At 33.3% G+C, this 13,620-nt stretch overlaps 1 protein-coding gene across 2 annotated transcripts in view; it reads left to right on the top strand.

The window, feature by feature from the left end:
- Positions 1-13,620, top strand: part of EDIL3 (EGF like repeats and discoidin domains 3) — a 436,572-nt gene that overhangs the window by 306,481 nt on the left and 116,471 nt on the right. For both annotated transcript variants that reach the window (XM_036849259.1, XM_036849260.1), the window contains 3 exons: positions 6,908-7,063; positions 8,481-8,625; positions 13,014-13,198. In XM_036849259.1, the coding sequence (XP_036705154.1) occupies positions 6,908-7,063; positions 8,481-8,625; positions 13,014-13,198 (486 nt within the window). The remainder of the gene's footprint in view (positions 1-6,907; positions 7,064-8,480; positions 8,626-13,013; positions 13,199-13,620) is intronic.

Raw genomic sequence — 13,620 nt, 5'->3', positions numbered from 1 at the left:
TTAAATCAGATATTAAAGAGATTTACAGAAATGTAAAATAACCTCTCCCCAGTAAAATTTTGGCTTTGGACAATTTATTATTTTACAAAATTATGGAGCTTATGTTAAAATGTAATTGGTTTGTTACTCTTATTTTTAATTAATTAATCAATTACTTTACTATTATTAATAAAGTTATTAATTTTAAAAATTAATAAATATTTCTAAAATTTGTCAATTTTAGTTTCTAATATAATAAGCATTGATATATATATCCCACAATGTCAGGTATCAGTGTATTTTCTCTTTGGGGCCCTCAATAATTTTTGAGAGTAAAGGAGTCTTGAGACCTAAAAGTATAGAACTAGTACACTAAATAAGCCTGCTAGCTTTTGACATTACAAATATCTTCTCCCAGGCTGTCACCTTTCTATTACCCTTACCCAACCATGTACTTGGCTGAATAGAAACCTTTAATTTCTTTGGGGAGCCAATTCCATTTTTCCTTCACATTTATGCTTTTCTGGTCTTCTTAAAAGAACAGCTTCTTCAACTCTGAGGTCACAAAAATTATGTTTCTACATTTTCTTCTGTTAGATGAATAGTGTTACTTTTCACATTCGGTCTTCAGTACATTCCAATCCAACTTCATTTCTCTGTATATAGAGAATCAGTTCTCTCAACACCATTTACTAAATAATCTATCCTTTCTCCACTGGCTTGTAGTGCTGCCTCAAGTGTCAATATATATGCGGGACTCTTCCTGGATCCCCTTTCCAATTTGCGCGGATATTTTTCTATGTGTTAGCACCACATTATTTTTAATTAAAATGGTCTTGTAAGGTCTTAATACATGGCAGACTTCCCCCATTTTGTTACATCTTTTTCAAGATTCATTTAGCTATCTATTAATGAAAGTTTATTTTTCAATGTATAATTTAAAATAAAAAAGTATAGATTTTTAGAATAAATTAATCATGGCAAATAGTTTTTTTCTGGATTTTGATGAAAACTGCACAGAATTTACAAACAAAATTGAGGGAGTAAATTTATTATATTGTCTCATCCATTAAAATTTATACTGGTCTTCTATAATGTCCTTTAGTTCAAAAATATTCTCCATAAGTCATATTAATTATTTTTGAGGTTAATTTCTAGATATTTTATAATTACTGTGGTATTATAAATAACATCTTATTTTTTTTACTCTAATTGTATTTGTATTTTGAATAGGTAAGACATCTACAAATTACAAGCTTCGAAAGACACAAAAGAGTATAGTAAAAATTCTTCTTCCTAATTCTCTCTTCCAGATATCTGTTTACCTACTTTTGAAACCATTGTTAACCAGTTTCTTATTTTTGCTTTCAGACATTATAATTATGTACAAGAAAATATGTATATTTATTATTCGCCCTTTACAGTAAAGAGGGGTATGCAGTGCACACTGTCCTGTTACTAAAGTCTTTGTACTCTTTTCACATAATTTCCAGATAATTGTAGATCATCTTCTTTGATACCACACCAAAACCTGAAAGCAGTAATTTCTTAAATCGTATGCTAAGATCTCCTCTCTCCCTGTCCCCTCCCGGCTCCTTCATTCCTGTTCTTTTGTTTTACAACTGAATTGTATTCATTTTCTGGACTTCTCCATAATGAAATGGCTTAGACCCCTATTGATAGACATTTTAAATTGCTTGAAATTGTGTTATATTATACATAGTGCTGCAGGGAACAACTTTGTACCTACATCATTTTGCCTATGTGTGATTATACTTGTAGGCTACATTCCTAGAATGAAATTGCCAAGTTTAAGAAAATGTGCATTTGTCATTTTGTTTCAAGTCACTAAATTGCCCTTCATAAAAGACTGTGTCATTTATACTCCCACCACGAATGTACATGCTTGCCTATTTCTTTACACTTTTGCTGCTAATACCATATAATAATTTTTTTTTTTTTTTTTTTTTTTTTTTTTTCCTTTTGCTCATGTAAAAGGTGAATTATAGTACCTTGGGGTAGATTTAATTCAATTTACATGAAGAAGATTGAGTATCTTTTCATATGTTTAATATCCATATATATTTCCTTAGATGTCAACTAATGAAATCCTTTGCCCATTTTTTTCCTCTTAGGTTGTCTGTGCTTTACCTATTAATTGGTAAGATCTAATATTTTTGATTAATCCTGTGCTCTGATAAAAATATGAATCCCAGTTTGTCATTTGTATTTTGACTTTATTTTGCTTTTTAAAGAAAATTTTAGTTTAATATAATAACATTTGTAAAACCAGTACCATGATTAGAAAGTCATTTTTATCTCTGAGAGTATTCTTAATTCTACATTTCCTCTGTCCTTTGTGGTTTCTTTCTTTCCTTCTTTCTTTCTTTTTTTTCATTTGAGTGTTTAATTTACCTGGAATTTATTCTGGGACAAAATGACAGATACTGATCTAAATTTATTTATTTAAGGTGTCTACCAAATTGTCCCAATCCAGTTATTGAATATTCCATCTTTTCTCCACTAATTTGAATATCACTTATTTCATATACAAAATTTCCTTACCTACTGGGGTCTATTTATTGATTTTTCTCTTCTGTTTTATTGATCAGTCTGCCTTTACATGTGCCAGTATCACACTATTTTGATTATTTATATTACATTTTCCTTTGATAATTGCTGATATAGATTAATGATATGTTTTTTTTAAATTCATTCATTCATTCATTTTTGGCTGAGTTGGGTCTTTGTTGCTGGGCGCCGGCTTTCTCTAGTTGCGGCAAGTGGGGGCTACTCTTCGTTGTGGTGCACAGGCTTCTCATTGTGGTGGCTTCTCTTGTTGCGGAGCACAGGGTCTAGGCGTGTGGGCTTCGGTAGTTGTGGCTCACGGGCTCGAGAGCGCAGGCTCAGTAGTTATGGCGCATAGGCTTAGTCGCTCCACGGCATGTGGGATCTTCCCGGACCAGGGCTTGAACCCATGTCCCCTGAATTGATAGGCGGATTCTTAACCGCTGTGCCACCAGGGAAACCCGATTAATTATATGTTGATCTTATATTAAGCAAACTTGCAGAACTTTTTAATTAGTTTTTATTATTTGTTACTTCTCTTGAATTTTCAAAGTAAATTGTTATATCATCTGCCAATATGGGCAATATCTTTATCCCATCACCTTTTAGAAAGGGTTTCATAACCTGTCTTTCTGCTCACTAATTTATTCTTCAACTATGACTCTTTGCTTGAAGTCACCCCATTGGGAACTTGTTCAGCTTCATTTTAAACTTTATTTAACTTTATATTTTTTATTCTCAGTATTTCCAATTGGTTTTTGTTATTTTATTATTTAGATGCTTGTTTCTGTCTTATGTTTCAAAAACTCCTTTATCTTTTTAGGGATTTTTAAAATTTTTTTTGAAATCTTAACCTGCCACCTGTCAGGAACCCATTAATTTCCCCTTCTCTCCCATGTTGAATCTAATGGTTAGATTCACACACACACACACACACACACACACACACACACACACACACACACACACTTAAACATAATAGCCCTAAATATCTTATTAGTACATAGCTTTGGAAGTTGATTTCAAAGTTTTTTTCATATGGTTATTATGATTATTAGCTCATATAAGGGCAGAACACAGAAAAGGAATGCCCCTTTTCATTTAAAGAACAACAAAAACTAAAAATCAACCCAAAGAGCAAGCACAGAGCTTTCTGGGTGGCAGGTGTTATTAAATTTCTACATGCATTATATCATGTAATTTTCACATGTAAGAATTCTATTAAAATCCATTTTACTAGGGAGGAAATTAAATTTCAGAAAGCTTAGACAAGTTGTTCAAGATATATTGGTGGGAAGTGGCAAAAGCCAGGGCCGAAACTGTCAGCATTTTTCTGCCTTCTGCCTGGTCTTTGCCTGGGTTCTAGGCATTCTAGATCCAGATTACGTATCTTAATATTTACATTAATGCAGGGAAAACAGTTCACTCAAAACACCTTAGAAAGTACTTTTGTTTTTTTAAGGACATGCAGTATACCTACTACCCAGTGGAACAGTAATTTCTCTGAAACCAGATAAATAAATGAAAATATTTTATTGCATATCCAAACATCTATCAAGGCCACAGGGAGTAATTTTGGAATTTCTGATATAACCCCCTTTAGTAGACCTTTAGTTTATTTACACCTTCATACAGGCAGAATAAACAGAAGTCAGATCACCTTTTAGCCGATGTTATTTTACAAAAAGATCACAAAATAATGTTGGAGTGGGATGAAAGGGGATTACTTGCAGCAAATTTTGTGGTAGAGATGTTTTTAAAATCATGTGATAACCTTCTCCCAAGGTTTAGTTTATTTCTCACAGTAATATAGATTCCTGGTATTAAATTTGTGTATGACTATGACAGTGAAATCTTAGCTCTTTTATATATGAATTCCTTATTATTCCAAGTTTAATAATGCTAGATACAGGAGAACTCAAAAGCCTAAAACCTAGTAATTGCTAATAATCCCTGAACCAGTATTCTATGAATCCCTTTTTGGTTGTTATTTTTTATTTGATGAAAACAGTACTGATATTTAATTACAAATACCTACTAAAAGTAGATACCACCCAAGTTGGGTGCTGTTTACTCTCTGGAATTCCAGCTCCTTGAGATATATACTCAGAGCTTGCAAATATTAGAGCAAACAGGAATCCTTTAAAACATCATTTCTGATATGACTTAGAAACATGTACTCAGATTTTCATTTTTTGATTGTTACACAATTTAAGCTTCAGAAAATTAGTCTACAGCTCATCAGCTAAAACTCTAGCAGAGATAATTTGGCCATCTATAAGGGGTGTAAACAAGATAATTGAAACAAGATAAAAGATAATGAAAAAGGAATGTTCAGCAGTATCAAGTGTGGAATTTGGCTTCCAAAATGGGAGGAAACGTGATTCATAGTGTCCACTGTTTATGTTATATATATTAGAAAGATTTAGACTATGAAGAGTCTCCATGTGAAAAAAAAAAATGCTATACATATGCTAGTGGAAGAATATGGCTCTTTCATAGCAATGTGCTCATTTACCTAACATACAGATAAAGTCTCTTTTGGAGATAACCTTTACCAAATCTCACAGTTAAAATTACAAAATCATCTTTAGAGAATGAATTGAGATAAAAGAGTAATAAGTAAAATTTACCTTCATGGGGAGTATTCTTTTATTTGTACCTCCAAACAAGAATGGGACATAAAATGTATTCATGTCAGTGATTTTGATGTCTAAGTATTAAAATGAGAAAAGCAAAATCAGATATATGAGTCAACTCACTTCACACTGTTGAAGAAAAAAGGAACCACAGGCCCAGAATTTAAAAACAAAAATGTTGTTTATAGGTTTGCTTTACAAGAGTGAAACGTGGGCATGCTCACCAGTCAGAGGCTGGGGACCATCCACCCCAGTTCTTTAACTCATCCAAATTCCAGATGAGTAAGACAGAGACTCGTTTTATGAGCACTAGTTGGGGAAGAACCATCAGAGAGGGAAGATGAGACTTAGGGAAACTCAGAATAGGGAGGAAGGTGGACCGTGCCATGTTAGCAAACTTTCAGAAGCTTGAAAGGGCACTGGCTACATGCAAGATTCAGGCTTGCCCTTAACACATTAACACATTTAAAATCTATAAATCCAGGGAAATAAAACATTGTAGGTCTTTTAATGAGTCACAGTGTTTGTCTGGGGTGGGAACTCTTTAATGATTGCTTTCACAGTTCCAATTTTTGACTTTTTAAATGTATGACATGTTTTTAATCATATAAAAACAATGATTCTAGAGGCGCTGGTTTCTTCATGCACATCCTCCGCCATTTCAAATGTTAACTCTTATAGTCCCGTCAGAGAGTGGAAAATCCTTATCACTTACATGAATCTGAAGATTTTCTGGTTTTCTCAGGAAATGGTCTCTGAATTATTAACAATATTATAGTATAACAGATTTAAATTATTCTGATTTGTAATTGGTGGAGAGGAGAGCTTTATAGTGATTTGTCAAGAACATTGAAACAGTGCTTTTCTACTGAGCTTAAGATTTTATAGACATCATAAAGGCATTTTAAAGTGAATAGAACAATTTTTAATGTTTGCCCATATATGAAGAAAGTATTTTTCTTACATGGTAGCATTTAATGAATGATTATGTTGTGTCAAAAGGAGATTTCTATTTAAATATGAGAAAAATGTTGAAAGATTTATTAGGTGACAGTTATGCTGCAGCAAACTATTGTAGGGTGATTTGGAATGGGGAGAAAATATCAGTTAGAACATCTCCATATAATGAAATGAGAAGTATTTGGTGAAAAACCCTCAATGGCCAGTGTGTACTTACACAACCCATAGCAGAGACTACAGTATAAAGACTGAGAAACTGAAGATACTTTTGTACTTGTTTTTTGCCATCATTGTTGTCTTTACCTTTTCTTATTCTAATACTCAAAGATCTCAAAGAGGTTTGCATGTTTTATTTTAATGGAAATTCCTTGAAGGCTAAAGCAGTTGAGACACACTAACAGTTATAGTGACATTAGTTTCATAGTAATGTCATTGAGGTTATTTTGAGAAGATAACATTCTCATTTTTCACTTTGCTAACTCATACTTACATATCATAATCAACCAAATGCTTTCAGTACTTATATTTTGGGGACACATGGCCCTTTTCAAATCTTGTTCCTACATATTGCTTTACTTTAAAAAAAAAAAAAGTATACCATCAGAGAAAGACATTTTGAAGCTAAGCTTGATATATGCTTGTTTTGTATTATTTAAAATCTTTACTAATAAATAAAAATGTTCCATTTTCAAATTTGATATCATCAGCATTGTTATCCTGAAAGCAGTGAAATTATAGTTGATTATGCCTTGTCTCCTCAGATAAATTTACAAAGAAAAATGAGAGTTACTGGTGTGATTACTCAAGGAGCCAAGAGGATTGGAAGCCCAGAGTATACAAAATCCTACAAAATTGCCTACAGTAATGATGGAAAGACTTGGGCAATGTACACAGTGAAAGGCACCAATGAGGATATGGTAAGACTTACATGACATTATTAATTTGAAAGTAAACTCCCATAAATGATCATGGATTACCAAATGATTACTGAATATTCAGCAGAAGGCTTATGCTGTTGAAAGTAAATTTATGATTCTTTTAATTGCACCAGTGGTGTGGAGAGGGTACAGTGGTATCCCAAATTATCAATGTACAGTAGCTACCTTTGAAATCTTTCTCAGATTTTAATTGGTGGTCCTATAAACACTTTATCACAAGGTTAGCATAGTCCTGTGTATGAAATTAAGTTTTATTTTAACAACAGTCAGCTTTCAATTTCATTTTATTGCTTTGACAGATTAGCACTCTCCTTAATCAAATAAATACAGATCAAAACTTTTATTTTTAAAGAAAAAATATAATTTTTAAAGAAAAACACCAAGTTATAGAAAACATAAATATCTTTATATACTTCATATTGGAAGAAAATTTTGTTATTTAGCAGAATAAGATATTTTAGAAGAAATGGATATAATATTCTATGTCTCCTTTGCCTTTTCATATGATATTTCTAATTTTTTAATTAATTTTACCCCCAATTTTTAATTTAAAAAAATCAGCACTGCAGCTCATTCCATTTAAAACTGAGTCATTAGACTAGACTCTCCTACATTTTATGAATGATTTTTTAAGTTACCTTCTTAAATGAATTTAATAGGTTTTCTGATTATGTAGAGGGTAAAATGAGAATGAGATTTAAAGGAATTAAAAATAACACATTTTAGCACTTAATTTTTAGAGAAAATTAGCTTTTCACTGGAGATATATATGAAGAATTAGGAGTCTCTTATCTGGGACAGACTGATAAGGAAGTAATCTTGAGGAATCAGACCCTAAAATGTCATAAATCTGATCACAGTATTAGAGAAACTGAGTGATCAGGAAGCAATAGTGAAGACTGGTTCCTAAAAACAAAATGAAACAAAAAAACTATAATCACTAAGTAGCAAAATGAGCAGACAGACCCCTGTCCCAGATTAAGTTAAAAGATTAAAGTAGTCTGAAGGACTGGCCTTAAATTGACACGACCATCATAGTAAGTTATAGATTAAGCCATAGGTCACAGTGGTTTACAGCTTTAATGAGGATTCTGTCTATAGGTTTGTTTTTTTTTTTTTTTTAGGGAAAAAAGCATTATATTTTATTTATATCAGTAGAAGAAAAATAAAATACTAAGGTTGCAGAAAGGTGTTAAATATTGAATTTACAGAAAATTATATTTATATTCACTTCTCATGGCAAGGTGCTTTCTAAATGCTCCAGACCCCTAGATTATTTAATCCAATCTTTGAGAGATTACGTTGTGTAGGATATAGGGTCAATATATGAAAATAGGTTTTAAGAAAAAGCTGTTGCAATTAATAATTTTAAACTCTATGTTATCTTTTTACATAGGTGTTCCGTGGAAATGTGGATAACAACACACCCTATGCTAACTCTTTCACGCCCCCCATAAAAGCTCAGTACGTGAGACTCTATCCCCAAGTCTGTCGAAGACACTGCACTTTGAGAATGGAGCTTCTTGGATGTGAACTGTCAGGTGAGTCTCATATTATGTATTTCTGTACTCTCTTTAAAGGTAAAAAAAGTACATTTGTATGTAGTGTGTTACTAACTTGCAAATTTTCAACACTCATAGATGTTCATTTCTGCTACAGAATGTCTAGGGCTTGGTTCAATGAGAAAGAGAGAGAGAGAGAGGATAAACAAGTTCTATAACATGCTACAGAACAGAATTAATGTAGAAGGGGCAATGTATTTCTTTGAGTGATCAAAGAAAGTACAACACATTTTCATTGGAAACTTTTGTCAAATTTAAATGTGCCTTCTTGATTTTAATAGTAACTATGATTTATGTTTTATGACAAAATTTCAGTAAAAACTGGAATCTGCCTGACCTCATAAATTGCAGTTACATTTAGGCTATACAGCATAGAAAAGTAAGCTTTATCTTTGTACATCTACCATAAGAATTTAGTTTTGTCTTTTTTTTTTTTTTTAGGTTTTATGAAACATGTAAATTTATCATTGCTTCCAAGGAGACAATACTTTAAAACCAAGATTGCTACTATAAATTCATTCTTAGATCATTCTTATCTAACAATCTGCTTATTGTACAAACAGTGGTTTTCGAACACAAAGATAATCTATCAAGGCACTCAGATTTAAATAATCCGTGTCTTCCAGGAGCATCAGGACTAGATATAAAGATGAAGACTTTATGAGTGGATCTCACAGTCGTTCACTTTCAATCTAGCTAGATTCTGAACTAAACAGAAAACATTGTCTAGGCATTTCACTATGCTATATTTTTGGTGGTTGTTCTTATATTTCTATCATCAACATTTACAAACTATCTTTGCCACTTTGGCCTGAGATTTTGTTCAAACCACTGTGTTTTTAAGAAAACTAGAAATTCATGTGTGCCCCACTTTTTAGTGTAACCTCCAAGTATGAGAGACTTTCGTCATACTTACAGAAGTGCCGTTTAGTTAAAAATAGGACACATCCCTGCAAAGAGACAACTGAGAGCTTTTTATTCATTTCAAAATGTTGCATATAGGTTAAAACGCGCACACTTTATCTATTTCCCTTCTTGGGTTTATTTGTGATGTTAAGAAAGGGAATGATTTTCAAGGAAATAGAAGTTACTATTAAAAAACAACCAAACTTTAAATGAACCCATTACATTCAAAGGAGTTAGAGACATTTGGGCAGATGAGTGAATCTACTGATATTTTAAGAATCACATTTTCATATTATATATGGGTGTCTTTTATGAAGCAGTCAACATACAGTTTTAGTACCATTAATTATCGTAATGGGGATGTTTTCCTTATTTTGGTAATTTGAACTGGCTTATTGACTACCAGTAAATCACAGCAGAATTATTGCTGCACAGTGTTTATGTTGCATGTCACTATATCACCACAGGCCAGTGTCATCCATAAGTCATTCATCATAAAGCAATCAAGAGGAAGCCACAGTATGATGAAGTTTGCTGTTAAGTCCCATGCTTTTCAGGTGCTGCAACATCATCTTCCCCAATTTTTCAGTCTTTTGATTCATGAGGGCCAGTCTCTCAGACATGGCACAGTTACACCCCTAAGATATGAATATATTTTACTTTCAAGTTTGACAAGAGGTTACACCTGACCCTTTATGGATTTTTATGTTTTCAAAAAGAAGCCATACCTCATCTCCCAACCCCACAAAATGATTTTGAAAGTGTATGCAGAGAATAATATCTCTTAATGAATGCTTATGAAAAAATAAATAAATAAAAATTTAAAAAACAATGGGACTTCCTTGGCAGTCCAGTGGTTAAGACTCTGCGCTCCTGATGCAGGGGGCATGGGTTTGATCCCTGGTCGGGGAACTAAGATCCCACACGCCCTGTGGTGTGGCCAAATAAATAAATAAAAATTTAAAGCTAGGGCACCTCACTTTAGAAATAATCAATTTTGTTAATACCTCATTTTGTTCAGGTGCTCTCCATGTTGGTAAAAGAGTTAATTTATACATATAAAATCATATGGATGAGGAGGGAAATTGGTGATGTGAGGCAAATTGACAGAGAGGTTAGCTATAACACTTGGAAATAAACATTAGTAGAATGTACCAAACTATTTCCCACAATCCAGTGCAACACTGTAAAGCCCAAGGCTGCCTTATTGTACTCAATAAACTGTTATAAGAGCTCTCAGCCTGCCTAGAAGATAGCAGTTAATCTTTTTCCAGATACTTACAAAGAAAATTCCCTTAAATTCTCCGAAAGAGATATGATTTAAGATGTTTAGCATGAAATGGATCATGACCGTAATTAGTAGAAGAATAGTCATTCATTCATTCTTTGAACAAATTATTCAGCACTTCCTCTGGGCTGAGTACTAGACAGCAGAGTGGGTAATGAAATGAATTCTATAACTAAGTAGAAATGGTCAAAGTAAAGGTATCCCTTTTCTATCCAATACTTCAAAAACTGTGTTACATCGCAAAAAGGAGAAAAGCAACTTTGTGTCTCTTTCCTTTGTGTCTCTTCTGCAAGCCAAGCAGTTGTACAGAGATTCCAGTGGCAAGGTGGGGGGTTGGTGGTGATAACAGAAGAAAAAGTCAGAAATCCATAATACAGACAATGCACGTTACCTTAGAACTGCTTGAAGATAAAGAGCATGCTATTAAGACTTTAGGACTTTCTAAAATCTTTGAGATTTTTGTCATGAAATTTTTCTTTTTCAGAATTCGTATTTAGGATTTAGAACTACTTATATCATGGAACTTGGGGTATATAGGTCTCCTATGCCTGCAACTCAACAAAACTTGAGCTAAGACATCCAGTTGGCTAGCCCTCTATGTCAGTCTCTGTCATGTTTGCATAGGATAGGAATTTCGTAGAAGGTGGAGGTGAAGGCAAATGTGGAGGAGCCTCAAGAAGGAAGACTTGATCTAGATCTACTAGGACAGAAAGCCAGTAATTGCAATTAAGAATTATATTTATCAGTGAAAAGTTCTAAACCACCTCTCTTAGAGCCTGGACTGAAAATGGTGTAGTTTCAGAAATTGCAGCCAATCATAGGATATTCTTTTAATACTCACTGGTATGCTGATTTGGGGACTTAATATTGTCATCTGTTGGAATAAGCTTTATGGAGATAATAAAAATAGCTAACGTTTACTGAATGCTAGCTATATGCCAGCACTGTTTCTAAATATTTTATCAACTAATTTCTTAGAAGACTTTTTTAAAGATAATTTTGATTATTATGACCATTTTATAGATGAGAAGACTGAAGGACAAAGCGGTTAAATAATGAGTACAAGGCCACACAGCTAGTGTGTAGGGCATTAGCAGAGCATGAAGAGATGACATTGATCAGAGAAGTCTCCTATTTTATCTTGGCTTTCTTGATGATCAAACTTACCTGTGTGTTCCTTGGCCAAAAGGTAAAATTTTACATATGGAAGACTCAGCCGCTGGCTAATATGATAATAGAATCATGCTTTCCATTACAAGCTTTGTGAAAGTGAATTTTGTCACAATTGCAATTCAACATTGGGAAATCCTGTGTATATGTACATACACACATACAAGATTTTTCAAGGACAAACAAACCCAAATTTTGTACCATGTCAAACCTGAAAATATATGTGGCAGATTTGAAAATCTTCAAAAAATATCCAATACTAGAGATTATGGAGTATGATTAAAACATAAAAATTTATGAAAAGTCTTGTCCAGTAATGGTTTTTGCTAGAATTAGCTTATTTTTTTTCTGTTATCTGTTAGTTTAAATTCTACACGAGCACAATGTCAGGTATATGGTATACGCTGAATAAATATTAGTTTCCTATATTCCAGAAGAAGCCATGTTGGTATTATAAGAATCAGTGATAATGATTAACAGGTTTCTTGGAAAACAAATGCTGTCCAGTTTAGAATATACCATTGGAGCAGTTTGTGAAAATGACTTTGTACTGAGGGAATTTTCATTTTCAGTACTATGAAAACAAATAAAAGAAAACCAAATATCCTCTCTGAGAAAATGTTCCATTTTTAAAGACAAAATGAAACTGTTGAAAACCGGGAAACCGTCATGAGGCTATCAGTAATAAGACAGGAGAGAGCATTTCAGCATTGCTTTCATTTTGCAAAATCATCTATCACAGAAAAGTAGTTTGAATTGTCTGTCTTGTTTTCAATTTTTCCAAAATATATTCAGACAAAATAGCTTGAATTGGTTATCTTGTTTTTCGATTTTGTTCCCGATTTATTTCTGATTATAGCCGTTTTTTGAATTTAGATGCTCTCTCTTTGGGAGAATGAATAGCATTATGCTTAATCCTCTCTTGCCTATCCAAAATGAATGCAGAAAACTTCCCAGCATGATAAATTATTTTTCTCATAGAGCCCTTCTCATTTTCTTCCAGGCTGTTCTGAGCCTCTGGGGATGAAATCAGGACACATACAGGACTATCAGATCACTGCTTCCAGCATCTTCAGAACTCTCAATATGGACATGTTCACTTGGGAACCAAGGAAAGCTCGGCTGGACAAGCAGGGCAAAGTGAATGCCTGGACCTCCGGCCACAATGACCAGTCACAATGGTTACAGGTAATATTTTCTAAAAATGTCTCACTACCCACTTTTCCTCTTCCTTAGAAGATTTCCTGTTGGTTAGATAAATATCGGAGTCATTATCTTCATACTAGTTTAAATGTGCCTTCCTCTGTGGCTTAACTAAATGGGTAAAACAAAAATTCCTTATGAATCCGTTTTCGTGTGCTATTTTTACTCTGATGTTGATTTATAGATGCTACTGTCAGACCGATGCAGCAGAGTGGACCAAATCACACTACCTGTAGGTCAATTTGATTGATTATGAGAGGATTTGCATTTTAACTCTCATCTATTCTAATGCTTTGTGTCAATATTGGTTTGAAAGCATCACAGCAGGAATCCAAACCGCCTTGAAATCATGCCACTGACCAGCAGATTGTTCCCATAGAATCATGACTCATGACTTATTAGCTCTT

This window comes from Balaenoptera musculus, chromosome 3 (genome assembly GCF_009873245.2).
Source record: "Balaenoptera musculus isolate JJ_BM4_2016_0621 chromosome 3, mBalMus1.pri.v3, whole genome shotgun sequence".
NCBI classification, from domain to species: domain Eukaryota; kingdom Metazoa; phylum Chordata; class Mammalia; order Artiodactyla; family Balaenopteridae; genus Balaenoptera; species Balaenoptera musculus.
This window is presented reverse-complemented; position numbering and strand designations above follow the sequence as displayed.